Source organism: Rhopalosiphum padi, chromosome 2 (assembly GCF_020882245.1).
Source record: "Rhopalosiphum padi isolate XX-2018 chromosome 2, ASM2088224v1, whole genome shotgun sequence".
Classification (NCBI taxonomy): domain Eukaryota; kingdom Metazoa; phylum Arthropoda; class Insecta; order Hemiptera; family Aphididae; genus Rhopalosiphum; species Rhopalosiphum padi.
The window spans coordinates 72,458,766-72,482,009 of NC_083598.1; the positions used below are offsets into that span (position 1 = coordinate 72,458,766).

The window sequence follows — 23,244 nt, forward strand, 5'->3', positions numbered from 1 at the left end:
ATAATTTTATAAATTTAATTATCGTTTGTGGTGATAAAGCAACGCCGCTCTTATCACACTTACTTGATCTTGATTTGATAATATGTATAATTATATGAATTATATAATCAGAAATACAGTGTAAACTTAATTTGTTGTTATAGTTGGACATCAAAAATTAAGCCCCCCTACCACCGAAAAAAAACCTGGCTACGGCACTAACATCAGGTATAAAATCATATGAACATGTTTTAAAAAAGAAACATAAATTCAAGTTATTCAACCATTATTTGTTTATATAATGTATATTGTGTATATATTTTTATAATATATTATTCGAATACTACAGTTTTATCGTACATTGAACACGAATACGCTTACAATAGTCACTACCACATTTTCAGTAAATGTGAATTCAAAAATTATATTTTTCGATAGATTTTACAAACCCAACTGATAATTACCATTTTTTTATATTAATATTTAACCATTGTTAAAATTTACTACTATGTTTGAATGTTATTTTACACTAAATATGTATGTAAATCAATTTGACTTATAATCTTAATATTTTAATATTTACATTAAAAACTTGGGTAGATATAGCACATATTAAGCTCGCGGAATTATCAAATTATATACAATTTACATAGTGAATAACAAATAAATATAATATATTTAAATAAGTTATTTTTAAACTAACTATATCATTACAATTTACAATAACTATAAAATAAATTAATAAAATATAAAACTCGTTAAACATTTCATTTCTAAAAAAAGTAAAAAATAGGTATGTATACAATTGTATAATAACAAAATATATTAGTTTTCCGATTTCTGAATACGCGTATGAATCTTATTAAGAATAAAGTAAACTACACACACATAATATTTAATATTAATTATTATAATAATATATACTGCATAGTACACACATAATATTTATTTTGATGACAATATTGCCATCTTCAGTTAAAAATGTTGACTATCCTTCTCTTTTACTGTAGTCAAAGTTTTGTACTAAAGATAGCAACACTGTCGCAAAATATGTATACCCATACGGCCATACGCATACTTTTATTTTTTATAAAAATTGGTTTTTGTTATTGATAGACAACTAAGAATAACTTAATGAAACATTTTAAAAATTCCGATCGTCTTTTAAATTCATTAGAAATATGTATAATATGACCTATTCTATAATATCTCCATAATATTCTATGTTTTCATATGTTTAAGTATAATATATTATGATATTATAATAGATGTTTGTATTTACATATTATATTTGTTGTTGGTTTAAAACTGTGGAAAGCATTTATTTTTTAAAAATATTCTTATTTTATAAGTAGCGAAGAAATAAATCCACTCATGTGTTCAAAAACGTGCTGTTAACTTTTCCAAGATTATGAATTTAATTGTTTATGATTTATTGATTTCTTTAAATTTTATGATTTCCTTTTAAATTCAACAACTACTTATACAAGTAAGTTTTTGTTTACATGATTTTGGTGCTTATTTTATAATTTACATTTATTCCATAAATTCAACTATCAATTATTAAATTGTACCATCGATTTAACTGCAATATCGATACCTAAATTTAATCTGAACATCGAGCTAGCCAATTTTTATATTTCTCTAGAAGAACACTAATTGTTATATTCATTATTATTGGTCCAAATTATAAACGGTTTGTGTATTTGGTTACTATACTACCTATAGTATCATTAAGATATGACGTAGCCATAAAGATATGTTTTTATATGTTTTTCAATACATGATCAACACTTGTAAGCTTTTTTCGTAATTACTAAATTAATTTATAATTATAACTTTCATAATCTTGAATCTTTAATACTATTATCCATTTGGAATAAGTACTTAGCAATAGTTTTATACCTCAAAATAATGTTTATTTTACAACTACATAGTTAACAACACTTGCACTAGTTGCACTTTGTGATAACTAATAATAGGTACATTGCATATAAATTAATAATAATCCTTAATTATTATTCTTTACAAATTAAAGATTATACAAACTTTATAATTTTTATGAAACTAAAATTAATTTCTAAAATTTCACAAGTAACAAAGATATTTGAGAACATGTTTAATAATTATATTGCTACCTACAGTAACTACACTAAATATCCTAAAAAATATAGGTCTTCCGAAACATAAAAATTAAATGTCCACCAAGGCGTAGCCTACCCCACCCCTTACTTTTCCACAAAAAAACGATATGCAATAAAATTTAATAAAAAAAAAAATTAAAATACAATTTTCATATTTTTATAAATATTTAGTTAGTATTGTAGTTTGTTCAAAAAATCTTTTTATGATATTATCATGTTAAATTACAATGTCACTCATGAGCACTGAATACAAATTAGTTAGTAATTAATGTGTCATAAGAATACAATAATATTCTTAGTATTATAATATCCCTTATTTGTATTTACTAGTAAGTTACACAAATTTAACTGTACATTTTAGAAGCATAAAAATTAAAGAGTACCCACCTTCCTTCTTTGAAATTATTGCTTGAGCAAAATCTTTTCAAAAAGATAGTTTTCACCTAGTCATTAGACGATACAACTTTTTCAAATAATTAACCTATTGATTAACCTATTTGTAGATATACGATGTATATTATCTAAAGCAGGACCAACTTGCGACTCGTGAACCCCATGTGGCTCTCGTCATTGTCAGATGCGACTTGCATCTTATTTATAAAATAAAATATAAAATTTACTGTGGCCACCCTTGATCCAAGGACTATAATTTGACTTATGAAAATTAAATCTTCATCATAATAATCAATGAAACCAACATAAATTAATATAACAAGATATTATTTAAAATGTTCAAGTCATTTATGTTAATTCTATCAAAAATATATTTTGTAATCAATATAATAAAAGGACTTCTAAAAAAATAATGATAATAGCTTTTTCTCTTTCTATATACGTTTATAATATAATACTTTAATTTAATTTAGTTCACATATTTCAATAAATATTGACAGCAATGATATAAGAATAGTGAGTAAGACACATATTATATTTAAATTATTCAATTTGAATAATTCATATAATTTAGTACAAAAGGACATATTTAAGTTTGTACTGAAAATTTATTTTTAAAATATTATAATTTATATTTTATAATAATATTTTATGCTGAATAGATTTAGTTTAATACTTGGACGTTATAACTTATAGATACTGCGCAGCAGCAACACACTATAATCAATCTAATCTATTTGCCCCGAACTAATAATGTCTGTTCCAGAAACGTGACCATTGAAAGCATAAACAATAGCCTCAAAATTTCTTACATAAACATATAACCACTAAAGTGCATTCACAACGCCATAAATCATCCTGATATCCCTTGTTTATCTTAGTATATCGTACCGAAAAATTCATTCAAACGTTTAAAACATACATGAAGTCAAATGATATATTACTAAAAATTACGGACGGAATAAAAAAAAAAAAACGGCTGTTGGAACTCGTCTCATTTCACTCACTTCAGCTCAAGCTGGTATTATATTTTTAAGGTAATGATAAATCATCACTTGGAAAAATGATTTTGAATGGAGTTCATCGGTTCATTCATTAATGCGTTAAAATTTTTGTTTTTTTAATGGTAATTTCAAATCGAGTTGCATTTAAAAAAAAAAGATATTATGAATGTAATAAATTCTCAATAATGTTGATATAGCTTTGGTCTTTTAATAAAATGTCACGCTTTACTATAAAAATCCGAAAATAAACTATTGGTGTAGAATTTTCAATCTATACAAGGAAATAGCGTATCTCAAAATACTTAATAAAAAAACACCACTATAAAATCAATAAAGATTCCGTTTATAATTTCTATAAATAATAGATTATCTATAGTAAAAACTTTAATTCGATAAACATTATCAAGACACTATTATATAACGGACAGTAATTTCACTTTGGTTACTCGTAATTCCTCAGTATTAAATTGATTTAAAATGTACAACTTTAATAAGTAGGGTATTTATTAATAGATCGTGTTTATAAATAAACACAAAACACAAAGTGAGATGGGGATTAAATTTAATGCATGAATTTTGAAGTAATTCTTCATACTTAACTTCATGGTGGATTATAAATTATTTATTTTTCTTTTGTCTACTCAATCCTTCAGTTCATTCTTTTCTATCAACGGGAAAGTTTTATTATTCAACATTCACTGCAATCTTCTGCTACCATCACTTTGTGTTGAGTGAATTGTTGCCTACACTATACAATTAATATTTCATAATTTTATACTTATAATTATCTATTTAATTTATTAAACTTCGGTATTTATGTGTTTAATTTTCCCTATAACTTTATCTTATGCAACGATTTTTAATAATATTTTTTCAAATATAAGTGTCATCTGATAACTACTAATATAGGCACATTGTTAATATTTAATATTTTAATAGCACAAAACACATTCTCGTTTGTCTATATATTTTAGATACTTTACTTTTCAATTTTTATTTATAAGAAATTGCCGACCTTTCAGTTCAGTTTCTGGAAACATTTCAATAGCTACCTGTATTGAATTGATTAAATCGACGATATCTAATGCAGCATGAAAATGGTGCAGTCAAGTGGAAAAATTAGCCGTCTTTTTCAACAGTTTTCCACACTCCATCGTGCATTATCATCGAATAGTATTGTAATAATTTATCATTAGATATCGTATACCGTATGTATTGATTTTTAAATCAATAATAGTGACAAAACTATATTAATAACCCCATAGTTAATACCCATATTTGTTTTAACATACAATTTAAGTGTTCTTGTCATTTGTATAATGTGAAGTGTAAAAAAACATAAATCCATGAATTATTAATACAAATTTCATGAATATTATTCATTAAATGTGTTATTATTTTAATAGAGAAAGAATAATACTATCGAATAAACATTTTTCAACACTTGACTCAAATACAACACTACTTCTTCAATGATTATATCTAAATACTTGTATTATTTATTTAGGCATATTTTTTTTCTGGAAAAATTTAAAACACACACACATACATACACACATGTAATCGCGCACATATTATATGTTTTTGTATGTTTAAAGTGAACCAAACTCCGCTTAGAATTATTTTTAGTAATAATAATAACGATACACCACTATATATTCTGTGCCAAAGTGTGCAAAGCGAGACGAATGCCCTGCGCCCGGTCTTTATGTTATCCTGTCCGGCTTTTCAAAAATCCATAATTTAGTATGCATGGAATATGAATATTATATTATCTTGTGCAATTATATAGCTTTGGTAAATATTTGGATTTTCTACAGTTTCTGTTGTCCGTGTTAATTTGCGTTAGGATTAAAATCTTGTGATTCATTGTGAACTATGGTACAAAACCCAGAGGCCATAACCTGCAGATTATGGCTTACATATTATTCCGATAAAACATAATGGTTTTTAGATAATTGTTTAGATAACGGTTAGTTGCAAATAAAAAGCTGATGAATCATTCGAGTACGATAAGCTGACAAAAAAAAGTACTGAAGCAATTCGTTAGTGTCTATTTCTTGGCAAATTGTTCTTTGCCATTTGTGTTAAGTAAGTGATTCTAGCTGTTGTCTTGTCAATACGCATACGGAATATTATAGATTGATGACATTTAAAATTCATAGAAACGGAAAATGTTTACAATAGTCGAGTACATAACATTTGTATGTTTGTTTTTATATTACATAGACTTATACATATTGCCATATTAGGTCAGATACTGAGTTCCTATAATTGATTTATAACGTCTGATTAACGCATGTTGACTTTTATGTGTGTACGCTGTAAATGAACGTTTTATATTTAAGCGTCCTTAAAATTCATACTACCAATACAATATAATATTTCTCCGATATTGTAACCCATTTATTATTTTTATTTTAACTCGGCAGTATGCGCCTAAGTCTGTTGTCAACTTGGTTCACCATTTGTTGTATGCTCATATAATGATACTATAATAAAATGTTATGACTTTGTAGAACTCGGAAATGAGACATAAAATAAAATCGTACATAATAGCCTACTGATGAATAATAATAATCAATCTAAATGCAACTTACTGTGAAGTGTGTAAATATTTTTATTAAATTACTGAAACCATTAACCATCATTAAACTACTACAGAAAGAGAAATTATTTATATATTAAATTTCTATTTTCGCCTATTATGTTCATACTATATCGTTATAAACTATTAAGTCGATAAAAATATGTATCATACATATTATGTACTTATGAAATTAATCGTCGAATACTTTTATAATCAAAGAAATTTTAAAATGATTTAAAGTTAAAACAAATCAAATTAATATTAATGATTATTATCTACACGAATCATATTAGGTTAATTGCAGTAAATTAAATTGCCATGCACGTGTACAATGTGTACTCTGTAACTTACAACAATATATTTTTAAAATAACGAAGTAATTCAAATCAAATATGATAAATTGATAAACCTATGGTTTTATTAGGTGCTTATTAATTATTTTGTTATGCAATAAACAATACAAATGTACAATTTAGTGCATCTTGCAGCAACTGCTATTATAAATAAATTGTACAGTAATAAAGCTCTCGCCAACTTTTTTTTTAACGTTTACATAAAAAGCTACATCTATGATGATCAAATGTATATTTATTATTATGTATTAATAACTTATAAGCAAAAAATACACAAAATGACGTTACAACAAGTAAGTTAATATTCGAAAATCGAATGTTAATACAATTTAAACTTATTCGTTAACTCACGATAAGAAAATATTTATAATATTTATTTTAATTTATAAAGAAATAAAAATAAATAAATAAATAAAAACAATCGAAAATAATTTATACTCTATGAGTTATAAACAAATAATAATAATGTAATTATGATAAAAATATCATCTTACTGTATTATATAACTGCATCAATATGTATAGTCCAGAATTTTTAAAATATACAAATAACAAATAATATTAAAATAAATCAAAATATGATTGAAAATATAACCTTAATTTAAACTTTTATCGTTTCCTTCATTTTTTAAGTGTTGATTTATTGTTATTTATTTAGAATACATTTATTTATAAAAACGATTTAAAATAATTTTTATAAAAATGTTTGATATTTATTTTAATTAAATAACTGTTATACCTAGATTATTAAAATAACTTTATTGGTATAGAAAAAAAACATGATCATTACGACATTACACAAACACATATAATAATAATAATAATAATAATGATGTTAATAATTTATTCAACTTAAAGTAAATTACCATAGTACATAATATGCATATTATAATATAATTATGAGTATGAGACGGTCTTAAATTTTTAAGTTAGGTAAACTTATTAATTATATATTTATAATAATCTATTAATTACAGTTTTATGAACAGTACTTGTATAATACGAGAAGTAGCGATGAGTAAAATTATTTAAATTAACAACAACAACAGTAGTAATATTTAATAATATAATAACATTGAAAAATTATAATTATAGCATTGGATATTGTTATCTAAAACTTAACATTAAAAGTTGCGTAGATAACTTGAAAGACGTATAAAAAGTACAGATTTTTTGATTTTTAGATTTAAACAATTCTTTTTAATTAATTAATCTAATTTCTAAGAATAATGTATTAAATAGGTATAATAATATTTTTTATATTTACAATAATTTTTATATGCAGTGGTATTTATATAAGCAAAATAACTTAATAATACTAACTTGGCAAAGGCACCCTAGAATTATTGTAAATGATCCTATATCTGCTTTAAATGTTAAATCTTTCTCGTTAATCGTTATCGTTGCTATTTGACATACAATTAAATCCCTCAATATTTTATTTAGACCTTTTTTATATCATTAATTGAATTGTTCAGAAATGTCCAGAGCGAACAAGAATGAAATTACTAAACATGCAAATAATATTATAATATAATTGTACATATTATTATGTGTGTTTTCAGTTTTAGTATTTTAACATTTCACACTTTATTTTTCAGAAGTCACTTACTTTTTATTAAATGCGTTATTTCCTATGACAGCAGGTTACAATATGACTGTCGGCAGTAATAATTAATCGAAAGCTTAAGTAATGAGTACGATTATTCGGGTACAGGAGAAGTCAGTTTCCACAGACCCCGAGCAATTGGACGATGTGAGTGCCATATTATATTATTGTGAAACGATTTATTGTATTGTAGTTTTCAATGAAGCGTTAATATTTTTATATAAATGTATAATATCATATCAATATGGTTTACTATTTTTTAATCGATTCCGTACTTTATTAGCTAGACCACGAAGACTACCGGGTGCATCACATCCTGGCGGCACTAGTCAACCGAAAAGTCATATCCATCAAGGCGGATATTTGTGAGGCCAAACTCAAATGGAGAATACAGCCAAAGTTATTGGTGCAAAGATTGGCAGAGAAAAATTCAAAAAACAAACGCAAACTTGGGTACCTATATATCTATATACTCTAGGGAGAAACTTGAGAAACAAGTGTTATTAATAGTCGACATTGGAAAGTTTACAGACTTTATCATTGATTTTTAAAAGTTGTTCGTTTCTTGAAAATCTAAAGTTATAAATTTACAAATTTCAATTGATACGTTTATTTCAACATAATAAATATACGACATTTATATGATTGGAGCAAATAATAATAACGCATTGTTCTTCGTTGAACTTTTGTGCCATGATATTTTTACTATATTTCAGTAGAAATATTAAAATATATTAACACCATATTCAAAAATAATTTTAACTTTTTCACAATTTAATTTATTAATTTTCAATCGAAGAAAATTATAAAAAATTAATTAAGGTCATTACTTAAATAAATATAAATTTACTAAAAAGTCAACAATTATTATTCACAACAAAGCCAATAAAATATTATGAACGGAAGAAAATATTAAAAATTTAATTTGTTTGACCTACTTAATAAGTTAGTATGAAATTATTTGTTTTAATTCATTTTGTTTTTTTTCATTCAATATAAGGTAACAAATGTCGCATTTGTATTACACTATGTGTGGGGTTTCTAGCACCTATTAAAAAAAATCATCCGTCAGAAAAAAAATGTTTCACTTTGTTTTTCCACTCAAGAAAATCAATACATTTTTATTTTTCTTATGCTCGGTACTGAAACCTCTGATGTATTAATCAAAACTATTTATCTATCAGTTGAACTGTAAAATACATCGACATATCTCCTTTTGGATAAAAAAAAACGCCAAACAGAAAAATCCACGTTTTGTACAAACATTTGACATACCAGATATTTTATGATAAAATAAACGATTATAGAAATTCTTCTACTGAAAATAAATACAATTGACAGGCGAAAACATTTTTTTATTGAATAAAATATATTAAATATATAAATAACAATCTAAATTAAACCAGCGATGAATTATATTGCTATATAGGTCAATATAATTCATTTTAATGTATTATTTAACTTATATACTTATAAGTTAATAACAATGCAATGATATGATATGATACTATAATATTTTTTGTACAATAATTTATGTTTTGTACAAAAATTAGTTTAACCTCCGTATTAATACTTATCGTATACTAATCTAAAACTAAAATACCAATACATTATATAAATATACCAATATATTATTTTAGAATAGGATTAAAAATATTTAGAAATTTAGAATGGCAATCTGTCTTCGTTCAGAATCGTTTTTTGTACACGAATTAATTTAAATTTAGTACATCCATTACAGTTCTTAATGGCGATAGATACAGTTAAAAACTATTATACTTACAGTATATCTGCACTAATATAATTATTGTATTTATAACTATTTTGTGAGATTCATAGTAAATAACTAGGGTTATCCTAATTATCGTCCTTACTACTCCAGGGTCTTTACAGTACTTACTATAGGTACTTAATTACTACAATAAAAAGATTAATAGAATTACGAAATTTAGATATGTGTATAATTAATATTTAATTTACAACCTTTTTTTTTAATTTGAAAAAAATAGCAGACGCCGAAAGGGTCGCTGCATGCATTCATGTCAAAAACACCATCACCACCATCACCACCATCATCATCAGCATCGACATGATCTAGATCACCAATTATTTCACCATCATCACCACCATTGTGATGGGATCGTTAGACAAGAAGAACCTGTCCAAGTTGAAGAATGGCCTCAGACTCAGAGACCTGCTGTACCCTATTTAGGTGGACACATCCTTACCGCCGCATTGCAAAGGTATCTTACAAAGGATCTTACAAACTATCAAACATAGGTACTTAAATAAATAATAGTGAATAAAAAATAATTTGTTTTAAATTATTTAAATGGGATTTACAGATTGATAAAATTATATTGTTCATAGAATTAATGTTAATTATATTTTATTGTCATTATTATTATTATTATTGTTAGTATTATTACTTATTATTCGAAGGATAAACATGATAATGTGTTCAATATCTGAAGGTAATTATACTGTATAAACCCTACAACATTTCTAGCGTATTTTTCAAAATATGATAAATCAAAAAACATAAGGTCAACTTGAGTACAGACATTATAATTCAAACTTTCTTAATAAACTAAACGAATATTACTTTTATACAATTAAAAATTCCGTTACTTATAAGATTAAAATAATTTAGTATTCAAAAGAAACACCCAAATTAATGAGAAAAAGTTACGAAAGTTTAATAAGTTATATGTAAGGGTAATAGTTACATACAAAGTGATTATTTTAACAGTAAACACTCATTATCTCAAAAAGTATCAACTTTTAAAGTACCTAATATATACATTTTTCCGTTTTTTATATATATATTTAATTTGAAGTCATTAAGAAATAACTTTTTTTTAAATATGTTTTTATTGTTATAATTTCCAAAGCAAAATATTTTTCCGAGAATTTTTATGAAAAAAAAAATTTCGAACGAGTTAGATTTAAGTATTTAAAGTTTACACGAGCAAAGTGAAGTAGAGCAATAAGTGTATCTTGAAAAAATTTGATCTACTATTCTACTTAAATAAGCATTAAATACTTTTTGTTAAAACTTATAAATAGTATAACTAAATAAAAATTCATTCGAAATTCGATGTTTATACATTAAAGTTATTATAAAAATATTCTGCTTAGAAGAATATAAACCAAAAATATATGATATCGTTCAAAATTGTAAAATTTTAAAAAACCATAACACAAATATGGTTCATTTTTTATATGTTGTTTTATAATAACTTAAAATTTTAAAAACAATAACACTTAAAAACTTAAATACTTTTTGAGTCAACGAAATTTGTTCTTCATTGTTGAAAATATCATCAAGCAAAAATATCGATCGATCGATTGGCTTTCATTTACCATCGATAAGGGTCTATGCCAAAATAGTTAAGTAATAATAACAAATTATAACTATGTTTAAAAAAAAAATAAATTATAACAATTCAAAATGGAGTGGAACTTCACATTTGCAATTTTGAGTTTTAAAAATACCAGAACAATTTATAAAAATAAAATTGTTGATATCATTCCAGAAGTTATAGTTATTCTCTGTCTTGCGTTCCAGTATCAGCCACGCGTCTCCGAGGACTCGTAGATACTGGTTACAAAATCAGTATTTCACACCTCTTAAATTGGTAGGGAAGAATTAACGTAACTACGTAAATCAAATTCAAACTTTAATGGACTTATGAAAGGTAGTAAGGAAGAACGGCCAACCACTCGTGTAAACTATTAGCTCTGCTGTCACAGTGCAACTTCCAAAAAATCTTATGCTTGTTAAGTCAGATTCGTAAATTTTCGTTAGATAGTCACGCAGTTAACGTTCACTAGTTGAGCCCAACCGTCCCTCGGAACGTTAATTCAGTACGTGGGTCAGTAGCGTCGGTGCTGGTCGTCCATAATAATGACCTGCAGTTGGGACTACCACTTCGAGCTACAACTCGGTGGTGGCTCGACCATACACTTCTGCTCCACTTGAATAGCTTCGTAGGTTATAAATATTAGAAGGTAGGTGATTGTAATCCAAATACGTGTTAAAAGAATATTATATTTATGCGTTATTTAATTTTTTTATGTACAGCAGGTACTTAATTTAACTTTATTTCTCATATAATATTATATTACAATTTGCAATTAACACCTATATTTTAAACTGTAAACTTGACTGTACATTATGATAAAAAAAATTATTTACGTATCACTTTAATTTTAATATGAAGCATATTATAATATTAAGATAAAATAACATATAATATTACAGGTATTACCTTCTTTAAACACTTCAAAATCTAAGTATTAAATAACGATAATTTATAAATTATATTGACATTTAGGTATGCGTAAGCTAAATAATATTTATTAAATGGATCCAAAAGTAATTAATCCGTAAAAGATTAAAAACGTTCTATGTATTTGAAAATATAATTAAATTCGTAAAAATAAAAATATATTTTTACATTAATATAGATCCACTGCTGGGATGTCAGAAGAAAATCGTCATTATATAGAGACTCAAAACCCAAAGACTCGGTTGAAAAAAAAAATCCGGAGAACGAGATTCGGAGAAGATAAACATAATATAATGAGACCTCATCCCGTACCTACTATACATCCAGACGACTTACCTCAAAGAGCGAGATGGACAATCATCATCACCGCCGGACTGTTACTCATCACTTGTATGCTGTTGGTAGGCGTAACACTAAGAATGGCACCCGTAATTGACGAACTCGGTGGGTAATGTTTCATAAAATTATGTAACAATACGTATCAATGGTATTGTGCTCATTGCTTCGATAAAACTAAAAAATAATCCGTTCAAATTAAGATACGTACAAAAAATCCATTTTTAATCCTAAGGCCAGAAGAAATATAATATTAATATTCATACATTTTACTTAGATTACTAAATATTATCCCATCGATATACAAGAGTAATTTATAAAAGAAAATAATAAGATAATTAATTAGTATCATATTATGCAATTATAGTGACTTATAAATTTGAAAAATTCGTAACTATTAATTTTTTATTTAACCTTGTTTTTATTTTAAACTATATATAATATAATAAACAATAATTTTAATATTTTTTTATGTCGTACTAAAAATCGACTATTTTATCAATCATGTGTAGCAAAATTCTATTTATGAATTTTAACCTGAAGGTAATTTTTTAATCAAATGTTACGTTTTTATCCTAGACCATATCTTTAAAAATGTAATTGTTATTGAAGTTAACACATTTCCTTTAATATATTCTCTATCTTTACCACATTGTACATTTCCCCCTCCCCACAATAAATGTGGCACTTTGCGTATCCGGTTCCGCCAATTTAAGACCCCATGGTGCTTAGCCAAGTCATTAAAGTATATCGTAAGTACAAAAATCTGTCAATGCTTGTTCTGCGATGACTAACTCGCGTTCAGACGATATTCGCGGTCGATTCTAATTCTGACCGCGGTGTATCATATATTTTTGGTCTATTCCAACGATCGGAGAATTCCCTTGACATAAATCTAGCGTGCGCTCGTTTAAATAAACAATAATATTATTATTAGGCACTATACAGATTTACAACACAACAAGCAACAGTCGATCAGAACAATAATATTACCTCCTAAAATAGTTCCTGGTTCTCGCATTTTTCTTCCAAAAACGGGGGGGGAGTTATTTTGCGGGGAGTGGAGTCAATTTTAAATTTAAATTAAAAAAAAAAAATTAAAATTAATTAATTTAACATTTATAAGTTATAACATTCGCAGTTCACACTATATAATAATATTGCATATATGCACACGCTCTAGTCCGACAGTCTCTAGTGAAACTTCATACACCAACACCCCTTTTATACTATAATTATTATACAATATATATTAGGTATATAGTGCACACGATTACGATATTATTTGTTATTATGGACTGGTCGCCCGTGACGATGATGACATTATTATAGTGGCACGTATCTGTCAAAACGTCCGTTCGTAAACTTCCTCCAACAAAATCATATCGTCGGATAAATTAAATTATTTCACCTTCTTCGTACATACATACAAACAGGCATATACAATATTTAATCACCATCACACTTCGTTCACTTTTACTCGTTCGCGATATCTTGAATAATACATTATAAATAATAGCTGTTTCTCGTGAACATTTTAGGCTTTTCCCTCTTATGTGAATTAATACAGTTACAGTATAATGATTTTGTATTATCTCTCTTAACAGTTGTGATTGACATGGCCCGTTGTTATATGTATAATATTATATGAAACGCCATTTAGCATTTTATATAATAATATGTCATTTATCGTATCTATACGAAAAAAAAATAAATAAAAATAGTTTCGTTCACGAAAAGAAATGTTATTCGTCCGTTTTTCACCTTATATTAGTATCACAATAATAATACGCTATAATACTTGTGTTGTCTTTGTGTCTGCTGTTGTAGTCTTTGAGTACAATGAGTGTGTAGATGTAATAATTTTAAAAAAATGAGAATAGCCATACAAGTATATATATAAAAAAAAATTGATTAGGTATACAAATTTATTTCGATTTTTGATAGTCGAATTTGTGCGATTGTGATACCTATATCTTTAATATAATATATTATATTATTATACAGAAAAAACATTTAATAAATCATAATATTAATAATAAATGATGATTCAAAATATTAAATCATTCAACAATTAAAATAACGATACATTAATAAACAATATGTATTGTTGAGTAATTGCATTTATATTGACTGCAGCAGACTGCAGTGGTCAAGGTTACAAAAACACTATTGGCAAATGCAATAGTGCACGTACACGAATAATAAAAAATATATAAATATGTATGATTTAGCTTACATCAAAGCCATTCGTTGCAGAGAGATAATGTTGGGGCATGATACTTTTTTTTTAATTCCTTCGCCTGCGAAACTTTTTTCAACATGATCAATTATCAAGTATCTCAGATACACTTACTTTTATACATTAGAGTGATTTTTTTTAACAGTCGTATAATTTCACTTTCAGTCTATGTGGTGACATTTTTTTAACAACATTTATTTTTTGTATACGTTCTAAAATTAACATAATTTAGACAACATATATTCTTAATAAGTGTAATACTAATAACTATTGCTAATGATATTATTGATAAAATATTTAAAATTTTGAGTTAGCTTATTGAAATAAATATACCACACACATATATATATATATATATATGCTATTTTAAGATAAATTGTTAAAATAAATAAAAATTACCTGTATTTATTTAACTATTTAAACGACTAAATTCTTAAATTGTAATATCAGAATATTTAAATCTTGTTATACAAATGTATGATTTTAAACTAAAATAATATGTACTATGATTTCAGTTAGAAATAAAAACGAAGAGTTAATGAATTCACTAGATCGAGAAGAATTTGGACCATCAGACAATAACACTGAATACATGTATAGGTAACACCTTCAATAAACTAATATTTTTACTAAAAACATTATAATAATAAATATATTTAACAACATTTAATTAAGGTACCTACTAATATTATGTGGTAATTGTAAATTTTATAATATGTTAAAACGTTAATTTGTTATATACAATTGTAAATATTGTTGCGTAAAGAAATCATCGTCCAAAAGTTAATTTCTAAATAATAATAAATGGCAATCACTGATTTCTGATTTTTGTACTTTGAATGTTTAACATAATATAATGTCTATAGAGGATATAACCTGTAAATTATTATGATTGTATTTGAACTATTATAATAATATTTGTACATGATCATTCAATTATTGATAGTTATGTTTTTATTGTAGGTAAGCCGAAAAATTAAATGTTAAACTGAAGTTATAACTTAAATGTATTTTTAAGGTTCTAATTTTAACTTAACGTTTGTTGAAATCAATGATATAATTAAAATTTACATTAGTTGTGAATTTATGATACTTAGATATTTTTTTCAAATAAATAATAATTCATAATTTTCTACAAGTAAAATTGACCTTTTGTTCGTATATTCTTAATCTCAAAATGTAAAATAGATTATTCTATAAAGTTGTAATAAAACGATCTCCAATTGTTATTCTATTGCGTGCGTTATTTTTGACTGACGACTGTACATAATATTAGTATATTTAGTAAAGATTTTTTTTTAACACGTCACAAAGATAAAAATATACAATAAATTGTTTTAGTCGAAGTTAGGAGAAATTAACGTATTAAACATGTAATAGTCCAAATAACAATCGAAGTGCCCATTAACAATTGATATATGACGACAGTTAATGCGCTCAAAAACGATTGAGGTTCCAAATATATTAGATGAACGAACATGGTTAAGCATCTTGAACATTCAAAGCATTTTGACCACGATGACTTTTCGAACATCAAGCCTATGCTCGTCAATGACCAGACAACATAAAACGTAGAAATTGCCATGCACGTAAAATTAATTTCCTAGAACAAATATTAACAAATGTTAAATCGTCACCGTTTACGGGCTACCAACTATACAATACTATTAACACTATATTTTACACTTCTATAGTTCTATGACTAGAGCTGTGAATGATTTTTCGTATCAATAACAATATGATACAAATACAAAATGATTCAATAGATTTTACCACTCTGAATAAAAAAAAATTATAATATAATATGTAAATTATTAAAAAAAAAATTTTTTTACAATATACATTTGTTGATTGTGTATGTACAATTTTAATATTAACCGTTTACTATAGGTATGTGTATAATAGATACCTACATTATCCTTCAATACAACTATAGTATTGTTAATTTTCATTATTATTATAATATATTTTTTTTTTGTTCACAGTCACAATATACATATTTTAATTATTCTTTTATTTTTTATTAAATCCATTTTGCATAACTTCACACATTGTATTGAAATTTTTATGAAACATATTTGTAATACTTACCACCCTATTATTAAATGCATTAAATTCACAGCTCTGTCAATGACTACTTTGAAAATGATACACTTTAACAACAAATCATAGAAGATAAAAGTATAAACGTATAAATGTACCTATATAATGCACTATCGTTTCAGGCCATTGTTGTTTGTTTATTTGTATTTTTTTTAGTTTAAATCTTATTTATATGTCCACTTGAATACATGTAGATAGCTCTACCTATATATTACTCTAATAATAAGTGAAAAACTACAATTTTAATGATAGGGGTATGTTTATCTATATGTTATTTATTTGTAAATAGATATTAGTACATTTATATTTATTTAACTTGGATACTAAACATTTTTAAATTTTAAATTTCATACTTTGGTGGTTATTTAATACATTATTATACCAGCATTATACATTTTTTCCGACATTTCTGACTTAATAAATAATAATATTATTATAATTATTTCCAAATATGTTATGATTAAATTATATTTTTACAGACTTTTTTTTTAATTCAAATAAATATTTCAAAAATAGTCTGATGACACCGAATTATTGACTCAAGTTTTTGTTTTTATACTATAAATAAATAATGTATAACATTTTTATGATAATAATTCCGATTTTTTTTTCTAAGTAATTTTATTGGTATTTTATATAATTACATTTTTATATATTTTAAATATTAAATTCAAATAAAATATTTTAACAACTGCTATAGTTACAATTCACGTACAAAATAAAACGATTAATTATCTTAAACTGTTTCAAAGGTTTATATTATATTGTGTTCATGATTAACAAAAGTAAAAAAATTAAAATAATGGAATTTTAGTCATTTTAGTCAAATTTTATTAGTTTTATTTCTCTCACGCCCAATCTTATGGTCCAGAGTTTATAAACAAATATAAAATGCGTTACAAAATGTTGGTAAAATATTATTTAATATTAGAATGTTTTCTTATTGAGCAATGAATTTATGTTTTTTTTTTGCAAGTTTATAATATTTAAAATGTGTGTAATTTTCATAATAAAGTAAGTACCTATATATAAACAAAAACATTTAATTTATTATCATTATTATTATTATTTTTTTTTTTTTTTTAATTGTTGTTTGATATTGTTTAATATTGATAAAGTAATATTTTCAGCTCAATGTTTCGAAAATATACCCAACTAAATTTATAATTATGTCCTTCATATTTATTAAAATAAGTTATTATATGTTTGACGTCATTACATATTTACATAAGACATATATTTTTGTTATTTTAAGTTATGTGATAATAATAATTTGATTAAGTAAAAATATAAATATATCTTGAATAACATTTATTACTCATTGTATTATAGAATACGTTCTTCATGAAAAAAATTGATCAATAGTTTAACCTTTAAACAATTAATATTTTATAATATACTATTATAGTATATCACTATCAAACAAAATGAAACATGTTGATTTGTCTTATTTTTGAGTACGAAACCAATAATCAAAACTAAAACTTAATTGAATCAAATTTCTCATAGGTACGCGAATGTAGTTGTAATTAGCAAAAATATTTTCCTTAATATAGTAGGTAAAATAACTTTCATTGGAAATCTTATGAATTTAAGTATAATATTATAATATAGTAATAAATTAAATGTATATCATGATTTTTAAACTGGATCCAATCCAACTTAAACTAGCAAGAGCTCTTGTTGGTTGAATTGATTAAAATAAAAAATGTATAATTGACAACATTCGGATGAAGTTTTAAAATAGAATATTATACTATACGCAGGATCAATAATTTGTTTTTTAAATATAACAATATTATATTATTTTACCTAATAGTTTCAAAATCTTAGTAGAATAGTTTTGAAGATATCCTAAAGAATTTGTATTAAATAAAAATGTATACAATTATTTATCTTTTAATTTAATAACTTATAATGTCTTAAATAGGAACTAACTTGAGCTAAATATTATAATATTAATAACTAAAATAATAGGAATTATTATTTAACTTATTTTTTAAAAAAAAAATGTGTGGGTAAAGTATTAAAAGTATTAAAAATAATTTAAAATAGTTTTATTTAAATTTAAAAGTATAAAATTTATAAAAAAATTTGTTACCTAATAAAATCAACATATTGTTTTCGTGAACCGAATACATTTAAATAATTTTCACTAGGTGAGTAATTTAATCATTGTGGATTTTTATTGATAAATGTAGTATAATATTAAGTCATTATGAAATAAAATTTAGTATTTTATTGTAAGTTTTAAAATATTTATTCAATAATATTGTATATGTGATTTCGTTATTGTGATGTATTGTTATAACTGATATTCTTAAATTATATTACAATCATATAATATACTTTTGTGTGTGTTGTTGACATAATATTTATTTAAATGGTTAGCATTGTAATTATTATTGTAATAAAATTTTTTGTTGAGTGAATTATTAATATTTGAATCTGTTATTTATTATTTAACCTAAATTGTTAATTTATATCTGTAAAAAAACTATCAATAAAAACATTTTAAAAATAATTGTATAAATATATTTACAGTATTCAAAGTATTAAAAATAATTATTACAATGCACTTACAGAATGAGGAATTGTTGTTAACGTAAAATATCCATTGACAACTGCAATGAAATGAACCAGTAAATATGACTTAAGTGCATAAGATATCTTCACGTCATATTTTTTTCTACGTCCTGCAACCTAAATCAGATGATCAAGATTCAAAAATAAAACTCAAGTTGAGATGATTAGGTATTCTGGTATTCATTACACTAGCACGCCTTCCGTCGTGACCAGTCCATGACAGGCCTGGTACCCAGCTTGGTCCCTTGATGACCGACCTTAATTTGTTCTTCCAACCACTCATACTATTCCATTTATAATATAAATTTAAATTGTAGAAAAACTGTATTATGTATAAAAAAAAAACGCATGATCAATATAAGTAGATATACATGAACCACTGTTAACAGGATATTTACTTGCAAGGATAGAGGATTAAATGCATTTTTCTGATATACTAAACCATACGTAATAGGTTTGTCCGGATAAAAGTCTTGAAACGTTCCGAATATTCTGTCCCATATAATTAAAACACCTCCATAGTTCTTATCCAAACAGTATAAATTGCTTCCTAAAAATATAACATTTCATAATATGTTTTTGTCAAAAAATAATTTCACTATACTTAAAATATTATGTCTGTCATACCGTGATGCACCCTGTGGTATGCCGGAGTGTTTAAAACATAGTCCAATGGCCCAATAGTTGATATTGTTTCGGTATGGATCCAAATCTGGTACAAGAGACTCAACTGTTGATGCACCATTAACAAGACTGGTGGAACAAATAAAGCCAAAGGAGCATAGCACACCTAACAACGTTTTAATGTGGTATAAATTTCAAATTAACCTATTTGTATTTTATTTTAAATATTTTTTACGTACAATTCCCACTAAACTTTGAAATACCGATTGTCTTACTCCAACAGTAACATTAAATTCCTCAGAACTGTGGTGAACCTGATGTTGAGCCCAAAAAATATGAATTTCTAGAACACATTAACTAATAATTAACTGTAATTTTTTTCCATAGAAATTGAAATTGTCTACCATGACTGGCTCTGTGCATCCAATAATAACAAAAATCAACCGCAATCGCCGAAAAATACCAGAAAGCTATAGAATTCCAAGGTAGTTCACAAATTTTATAATTGTTATAAATCCAAAAGTATAAACAATGTTCTGATCCTCTATAAAACAGTCTATAAAAGAAACGCATTCAAAACATAATATTATTTATTGTAATTGTCTTAAATATTTAAATATATACTTGGCACACTCTTGCAAGATGGCATGACTCATCGAGGTAATGCTGTCGTTAAGTCTAAGTATTTTTTTTCTTTGCCATAGCCGCAATCCATTTTCTAACACCAATAAAGTCAAGAAATATGGCCAAGCCTGAATAATGTATGGGTATTAATGATAGTTTTCATTAATTGACAATACTAAAATATTATTAAAATAATTGTAAATACATCCATTACAAATATTTTGTTGACAAAAACACATTTCCAATTTATTTAGGGTGCAATTTAATCTTCTATTACTAATACCATTTTTTGTTCGTGATTCTTATAGATCCAATTTACCTGTGCGTATATATGTGGTAAGTGTTTGATGTCCTTGTACATATGTCGATGAGGATTACCCAAGTAGAACATGTCCCATAGTAAAATCGTTGTATTGGCAGTTTCAAAATTCATTATTTTGCTTTACTACTTTGATACAATAATAAATAATGACAATAATTAAAATTGTATTAAATATGTTATATACAGGGATGGTGATCACATTCGAGATGGTCTTTGGTACAAAAATGTTACCAATAGAAGAGAGAACGGTTACAAATATCGGAACTATCTACATAAGTCGTGAACAAATTTCTGAAGATGGACGTTGAGTAGCTGAAATGTTTAATAAATGGCAGGAATCCGTATTATTAGAACTACAAAACAAATTGAAACTGATATAATGGAAATCATAGCTTAAATGAAATTTAATATTTAGAGGCAGTTTTTTTTTATAAATATATGGCTTCTTAAACATTTTTCTATATTCTTTTAATAACTACACAGTTATGTAACAATTGATAGTTTTGTAACTATACGTACTACTACGCTGTTAGGCATATTCCAATTGTAACCGTATTATCCGACCACATATATTATATTAAAGATGTTTGAAATTGAAATAATATAATGTTAATATTAAAGTATACATTTATGCATTTATTTAAACTGTATTATTTTTAAATATAAAGGTAATATTCATGAGCCTCACCATAGATATTATTTTGCAATGTTACATGAATTCTAGTTTAAAATTAATATTTAATGTAAATAAACTAAATTGACATAAAGTAGCATTTAAAATATGTTTTTAATATAAAACGTTTAGTCAGTTAAAAAAAAAAAATTTTAAAATTAAATAACAGAAACAACGAAAACAATTATTAATTGTAAGCATGGTTTTTAGAATTAAGAAACTTTTGAATTGTTTAAGAAATATTCAATTTGTTATAAAAAAAAAAACAATAGGTGTGTAACTAATAATTTTGTATATAAACTATATGTTTCTTGGAAAATATTAATATTTTTAAATAAGCAAATTATAAAACATTACCTATATTGAACATTAAAATATCAAACATGTGCAAGTCAATTTTATGAAACTACAAAAATGTCTGAAGTACAAAAGTCTTTGAAAAATAAGTACAATTAAAATGTCTATTGTTAAAAAATATCAAAGCATAAAAAATCTTTGGTAAAAATATTCAAAACATAAAAACTTCAGTACACATAGTTAGGTAAAAGTAAAATTTCGATGTGATAAATAATTAACGTTTTAATTTGTATTAATATAAATGATTTATCTAATGCAAATAACAACCAATCTTGTACATAAGCACCTACAAATATCAACAATATTATATCTTTTTAGTTCTATATATAACTATTTTCTTTGAACTTTAAACACTTGCTTTTTTATGTTGGACTTTTATGCTTAAGACCACGATTCATAAAGATGCTATCACTTAATCTTGATATTTATTTTATTAACTCATTGTAATTGTATACAATCTACGAATTCGATCCAATATTTATGTTATAAATAAGAACAAGTATAAACGTAACGTAATACATTTCAAAAACAGTAGGTAAATGATCCTAGGCAATCCGTTCCATTAATACGTTTTTTTTTGTTTTACATTTCCTGATACAGAGTGCTTGATATAGCCCTTATCTATACTATATATGTCGTAGGATTTAATTCTATAGTATATCAATATATCCTAGTAATCCAATATAATACGATTTTAGATTATTACCTATTGGTATGAGAACATTTAAAATATAAATATGGTTATAGTTTAACAATGTTAATTACTTTTAACAAACTTTTATTTTAGTAAACAGGTTTTAAAATCCTTATAAACAGTTTGTAGTACAAATATAAATTATACGTACATTGTTATTTTTCTAAGCTTACTATATTTTAATTATCCATAAAAAAAAATGTTTGGAAATGTATACTATGACTAAATATGAGTAAATTTACATACTAAACACGCATAATACACCGATATCCCCAAACTCCATAATAGTATTATTTATTTGGTAACACACGAATTGC

At 24.9% G+C, this 23,244-nt stretch overlaps 2 protein-coding genes and 1 long non-coding RNA gene across 5 annotated transcripts in view; 2 read left to right on the forward strand and 1 right to left on the reverse strand.

Moving 5' to 3' along the window:
• The window catches only part of LOC132921593 (uncharacterized), a 64,674-nt gene extending 48,905 nt beyond the window's left edge, over positions 1–15,769 (forward strand). For 2 of the 3 annotated variants that reach the window (XM_060984697.1, XM_060984699.1), the window contains 5 exons: positions 8,064–8,218; positions 8,355–8,524; positions 10,081–10,314; positions 12,545–12,810; positions 15,460–15,769. In XM_060984697.1, coding sequence (XP_060840680.1) covers positions 8,156–8,218; positions 8,355–8,524; positions 10,081–10,314; positions 12,545–12,810; positions 15,460–15,548 — 822 coding nt within the window. In that variant the 5' untranslated portion in view covers positions 8,064–8,155 and the 3' untranslated portion in view covers positions 15,549–15,769. The remainder of the gene's footprint in view (positions 1–8,063; positions 8,219–8,354; positions 8,525–10,080; positions 10,315–12,544; positions 12,811–15,459) is intronic. The other variant, XM_060984698.1, reaches the window with a different exon arrangement.
• A 164-nt stretch (positions 15,770–15,933) lies between these two features.
• Positions 15,934–21,336, reverse strand: LOC132921592 (alkylglycerol monooxygenase-like). Its single transcript, XM_060984696.1, has 9 exons — positions 21,201–21,336; positions 20,882–21,009; positions 20,662–20,813; positions 20,497–20,600; positions 20,261–20,423; positions 20,032–20,183; positions 19,821–19,955; positions 19,631–19,750; positions 15,934–16,547 (listed from the first exon to the last, which is right to left on the reverse strand). Exons 1-9 carry the CDS (start codon positions 21,312–21,314, stop codon positions 16,302–16,304), a joined length of 1,314 nt encoding a protein of 437 aa, XP_060840679.1. The 5' UTR covers positions 21,315–21,336; the 3' UTR covers positions 15,934–16,301.
• Positions 20,311–21,524, forward strand: LOC132921595 (uncharacterized). The gene is made up of 4 exons (XR_009660914.1): positions 20,311–20,442; positions 20,645–20,742; positions 21,190–21,217; positions 21,390–21,524. It is a non-coding gene; the product is annotated as an uncharacterized LOC132921595 (long non-coding RNA).
• Positions 21,525–23,244: the final 1,720 nt, after the last annotated feature.

Coding starts and splice junctions, on each gene's coding strand:
- LOC132921592 (XM_060984696.1), bottom strand. CDS start 21,314: ATGAATTTTGAAACTGCCAATACAACGATTTTACTATGGGACATGTTC. Junction 20,184..20,260: donor ATACCACAGGGTGCATCACG/GTATGACAGACA, acceptor TTATATTTTTAG/GAAGCAATTTATACTGTTTG. Junction 19,956..20,031: donor TTAATCCTCTATCCTTGCAA/GTAAATATCCTG, acceptor TACATAATACAG/TTTTTCTACAATTTAAATTT.